This window comes from Oryzias melastigma, linkage group LG24 (assembly GCF_002922805.2).
Source record: "Oryzias melastigma strain HK-1 linkage group LG24, ASM292280v2, whole genome shotgun sequence".
Lineage (NCBI taxonomy): Eukaryota > Metazoa > Chordata > Actinopteri > Beloniformes > Adrianichthyidae > Oryzias > Oryzias melastigma.
The window spans coordinates 16,988,361-16,994,009 of NC_050535.1; the positions used below are offsets into that span (position 1 = coordinate 16,988,361).

The 5,649-nt window shown below is 39.5% G+C and overlaps 2 protein-coding genes across 3 annotated transcripts in view; one reads left to right on the forward strand and one right to left on the reverse strand.

Moving 5' to 3' along the window:
* The window catches only part of stum (stum, mechanosensory transduction mediator homolog), a 17,841-nt gene extending 15,552 nt beyond the window's left edge, over nt 1–2,289 (forward strand). Inside the window, exons 3-4 of one of the 2 annotated variants that reach the window (XM_024290996.2) lie at nt 809–817; nt 1,458–2,289. In XM_024290996.2, the coding sequence (XP_024146764.1) occupies nt 809–817; nt 1,458–1,492 (44 nt within the window). In that variant the 3' untranslated portion in view covers nt 1,493–2,289. The remainder of the gene's footprint in view (nt 1–808; nt 818–1,457) is intronic. The other variant, XM_036210495.1, reaches the window with a different exon arrangement.
* Nucleotides 1–5,649, reverse strand: part of med23 (mediator complex subunit 23) — a gene marked incomplete in the record, with an annotated part of 129,350 nt that overhangs the window by 120,518 nt on the left and 3,183 nt on the right. Inside the window, 1 exon segment of the mRNA XM_036210492.1 lies at nt 3,089–3,193. Within this exon segment, the coding sequence (XP_036066385.1) occupies nt 3,089–3,193 (105 nt within the window).

Genomic DNA, 5,649 nt, shown 5'->3' on the forward strand with positions numbered 1-5,649 from the left:
ATATGTGAGAAAAAAAAAAAAAAAAACATTCCTGCCAGTGTGGAACCAAAGTGTGTCAACTCCAACCGCCTGCAACGCGGAGCCTGTTTGTTGTGTGCGTGCGGCGTGGTGATTGTGTGTGGAGGAGCCGCACACCCCTGGTGTGTTTTTGTTCGTTTCCCCTCCTGCCGATCCCCAGGCTTCTCGACTTATTCAGCTGCTGAAATCTAGTTTATTTGCTGCAGCGACATGATGAATATTTGTATTTTTAAACCTTCCTGTTCTCAAACTGCACGTCTCCAGCTATGAAGAATGATCATTATTCATCTGCATGGCTTTGGGAGTTAGTGTTTCTTGGCAGCTGCTCCCTCTTTCTTGTAACAAAAAACACCACAAAAATGCTTCACTGGCTTTCCACTCCGAAACCTTTTCCACCCATAACTTGATTAGCACAAACAGATCTCTTTCTCCGTAATGATGGTGGTGTACATATCCCTCCAGCTGATCAGCCTCCTCCTGCCTCTTCCTCCAGCTAATGATTGCTACCGTTTGATTCTTATTTTATTCCTCCTACTCCCTGCTTGTTGGAAAGAAATCAAGACGGTCACCTTCTGGCTTGTATCATCTTCCCTTCTTCCTGTCTCCTGCTCCTTTCTCATTGATCCAAAAGATGAGCCGTTGTCTTACTACCGTTGAGTTTATTCCATCATGTAATGCATCCGTAGCAAATAATCAAATCAAACCTTGTTATCTTTCATGCAGTCAACTCCTGAAATTATGGCTAACTTTTTTTTCCTCTTTTTCCCCTCTCTGCTCCTCTTCACCAAAGTTTCAGATGGTAAGTGTTTGGTTGAACTTATATTTGTAGAAAACTAATTTATAGAGCATCAAATGTTCTGTTTTTCAGCGTATGGGTGACATTTAAATAAAGGCTGAGGCTTTAAAGCGGCATGCAACTAAGCCAATTTATAGACTCATGACTAATCATGAGTCAAATGTCAGACCTCCTCACATGACTCCTTTGTTGTGCTCTGCACCTTCTTATTCATTTCACTGTTTTTTTTCTTTAACAAGGCTGAACAAAGTTTTAAGACAATCTTAAGACCAACTCACTCAGTTTACAAGATTACATCTAATAAAGAGCCAAAAACTGAGTCATTTTCTAGAACAGAGGTCTGCAACCTGGTGTTCCAGATCCACATGTGGCTCTTTTATCTCTCCTTGGCCAAACATAAAATAAATCTGGGAGCCTGCTGGCTGACCCAGCCATGTCGACCGTCGGAGTCAGCAGCTCCCTGCTAATGGCTGCCTAACAAAAACAAACAAACAAAGCCTGCAAACTAAGTCTACCAAGGTCCAACCCCCAACTAAAATGACAAAGTACGGAGTGCAGAGGGAGTTCTGTTGGGTCCATTCAGAAACCTTTTCCTCAACAGGCCATGAAGTGATTAAGCTCTCTTTTTTTGGTCCCTCCCCAGGCTGTAAAGAACAGAGCGCTCCTCAAGACGTCTGAAACTCTCCTCCTGTTCACCGATGGATCCCATGAACTGTTTAATCTGTTTAACAACACGAATATCAGATAGAAACTTTACCTTTCACATCGTTTCACAGCTAAATGAAAGAAAAAAGGCAGAATTGAAAAGGATTAACATGAATCACAAGGCTGCACTTTAAGGAAATGTTGTTCAGACTGCTGCTTCCTGAGCTGTAAATATTTGTTTTTATGTTTTGCTTCAATGCGTGGATTTGTGGGAATAATATTTATCCAAGTCGAGTTCATTTTTTATAAAAACTTTCGTCTTTTGCAGTTTTTTTTTTCCAGTTTTGAGATCTTAAACAAGATTCTTATCATCATTAAACTTTAAATGTATTAGAAGCCGTTATGATCACTGTAGATGTTTGCCTTCCTCTAGACTAAAAACAGTGTAGTATTGAAATGACATGAACTTAATATGTCATAGTGTGAAATTTCCTTTCATATTTGTTTTACTGACTCTTTGGTATTTCTCTTACACTGTACAGGGGCCATACCATGGTTTTCTTAAGTCTTTCAGAGTAAACTATATCCATACATATGAACATATATTACCTTTGGAACACTAAAAAACAAACCATTTATGAAATATAAGCTACTTTTGCGAACTCTTTTCATATCCGGAAGTAAAACGTCTCGACCTCTGAGGCTCCGCCTTGCGAACCCTGAGGGTGCCACCAATTTCATGATGACATCCTACAGTCGGCCTCGTCAGCACGTCACCCACAAAAAAAAAAAAAAAAAACTGTACCCTGGGTGTTACCCCCAAAATTTGGCACAGATAGAATGGTGATGACTAATGGGTTCATTTTGCGGTGAAATTGAGTCAAAAAATGTAGAAAACACCAGATGAACGTTTTTATTATTTAATTATTATATTAAATATTATAATGATGACAACATTGTTCAGATTAGTACTGGCTATGAACCTGTTCTCTTTAAAGCATCAAAAATCGTTTTTGCTTTAATGCGGATCATTTTCCTGGAGACACATACACACTTTTTTTCTATACTTAATAATCCATGTTTAAACCGTCTTCTTCTTCACCTTTCGGCTTATCCCTTTCGGGGTCGCCACAGCAACAAAGATTTGGCAGAGATTTTACGTTCTTACCGAGATAACCCTGCACAGGGACCAAGTTAGGCAGCAGCATCAAGGGTCTTGCCTAGGGACCCAATCTGGATGGGGATCAGTGGACACCCCAGGAATCGAACCCAGGGCTCCTGCAAGCTAACCCTACACTTAGCCCACTAAGCCATCCAGCCGCTCATATTTAAACCAGTGTTCCCAATTTGTCACTCGCATTTTCCAACAGGAAATAGTCTGATCCATTTCTCCTGCCATCTTCCCAATATACCACGGCTGCCTGTGCCATTGTCTGATACGTTCAAGATCCACCCCCCCCCAAAAAAAAAAAATAGTGTCTCATAATTTGAATGTCACTTGCGTTCAATTACATCACCAACAATCGCCGGTCCGCTGGCGTTAGCGCGGAGCCTCCAGCGCTTGAATATACATACCAGTGGTTTTATAATTCTAAAGGGGTCATGCTACAACAAAAACTCATTACTTACATTTGAATGTAAACCTTTATGGTTCAGAGCGTCCTGACGTGAAGAAAAGCACTTCTCGGCGTGACGCAGTTTACCCTCACGGCGGAGGACTTTGCATCTCTCTACCTGGAGGGTGAAATTAAAAAAATTAATTTCCTGGACACGACTTGCACTTCAAGCAGAGGGGAAGGAAGAAGGGAAGAATTCGGATTGGACCATAGTCTGCTCCCTTTCTCCACCAGGAAATAGTCTGCTACATTTCTCCTGCCGTCTTCCCAGTATCCCTGCCAGCTTGCACCATTCTAGGATCACTTCAGGATCCATCCTAACATGTCGTGCAGATTCCCCGTCAGAATGTTCTCTGGTGGATGCCGCCGCACAAAGTTTGAACATTAAATTGAAAGAGCATTTCTTTATCATCAGTACAGTGGATCACAACAAAGACAGCCCGCTTCTTTTCGGGTCACATGGTAAGGAATTGCGACACTAGCTAATTACCACGTGGAGAAAGTGTTTGTGTTAGCATTGGGGTGGAGCAGACTCTTCCTGGAGGGGGCGGTTCTCAACTTGTGATGTAAGCATGTGAGGACCCGCTCGTTTGCATGAGTATGGGAAGGGCTGCTGTTGAGAGCATGAACGGGTCAAAATACCGCTTTAGGGTCGTTTATAGTGAGGAACGAACACTTAAAAGATGAAGAAGTAGGTTTTCATGGTATGGCCCCTTTAAAGTATCTCCTTTTTTTATTGCTGAAAGTTCTTATACAAGTCGTTTAACAGTGTTTCATATGAAGATTTGTATTAAATGAGTCAGCTAGTGTTCACTAAAACATATTTCTTTAGTGTAAACTTTCTTTTCTTGACAACAAATTCTTCCCAAAACAATGAATCATGCAAGCAGAAAGATCTTTTAAAATTAAATCTTCTTAACAGTTTAAATAGGAGCTAAAAAGATATCACAGTTTTGAAGTTTCAAATCTAATTAACGGGTCTAAAAATATAATCTCGCTCGGCTTGGCTGAGCGGTCACAACCCTGTCTGTCAGACTGAAGATAAAAGTGCAGACATGGGTGAGTTGTTCCCGACTGCAACCGAAAACTGCAGCTTAAATGAAAAAAAAGAGCTTTTTGGTTTTTAAAATTGATCTCTGTACATGTATGTATGTACAAATAAACTCATCAGGACGACTAAAGACTAAACAGCAGTTCAAGACATTAGTGTTGAGCTGAAATGAGGAGAAATGCAAACATCTACTGGAAGGGCTTTTTCCATGATTCCCAATCCTGGTTTCTCATCCACTCCATTGACTTCTTTGAAAAAATATCAAGTATAAATTATAAAAAAAGAGGATGATTTCAATAAAAAGTCTGGATGCAAATATGAAGAAGATACAATAAAAGTATTTGCTTTTCGGCACGCTGGTTTGTATTATGGTATAACTTTACAGATAAAGTAACTGTACTGGAGCTTTCCTGAACTTGTAAATACTTTTATTTAGGTGGTAAAAGCTCATTTTTGAATCTCGTTGGCTGCAAAACTCAGATCCAACGTGTGAATATGAAGGTTCATTATTCATGAGAAAAATGGCTGTGCCGTTTTTGAAATCATTTGCAAATACTTCAGTCAGTGATGTCACCACCTACGGTGGTGCTGTTGGTTTTACTTAGTCGTCCTCAGATTTTTATTGGAATACATTTTCAGTAATACTTCTCTGTTAAAGGTCAAGAAAAACCTTGTTTTTACTGTTTCTGTGTATAACCTGTACAGTGTTTGAGAAAGAAAACGAACATGTCTGTAATGTTGTGTGACTTTTATTGTAATTTAATAAACACTGCAGTGGTTTTATGCTTAGAGACTCCCAAAAGTAAATAATAAAATTATCCAAAAGACAAAAGAGTGATTTATTTCATGCTAACCTACTACTGGAAGTCAGTGTTATGCAAGAATTATCTAAATATGTGTTATTTCTTTGAATTTAAATGATATCTTCATATTTTTATGGGATTATTGACGTGTGAATTTATGCTGGAAATCATAAAATTATTTTTTGTGCTAGAGTGAAAATTATATCAGTTTCCCTTAGATTTAAGGCAGAAACATTGTGTGTTTTGTGTCCGTTTTAGATATGTACGCTAAGATTGTAAATATATTAAAGAAAAGCACACTTAGTTCAAAAATTACATTAATTTCAGCAAAAGAAAAATGCAACAGGTATTCCAGGATGCAGCTAAGAGCAGATTTTTTTTAAATGATTGTGTTCAGTTCTTACTGTCCTCCTCCCATTGAGAAAAATAATATCACCCTGATTTAAGCCTGCGTAATTCTTGATTTGTGCGCAACTTTGGATTTGTGCGTCCGTAATTCTTGGTTTGTGAATAATTCTTGATTTGTCTGCAACTTTGCACTTGTGCGTGCATAGTTCTTGATGTGTGTGTAAATCCGGGTTAATCAGAGCGGGACAGGGCTAACCTGCTCTCCGAGTGTTGAGGAGGACCCAACAACGCCTGCTCACAGAAGAGTCCCACGCCGAAGACACTGCAGAGGAAGCATAACCCTGAGGAACCAATGATAGAAAAACGTTAATG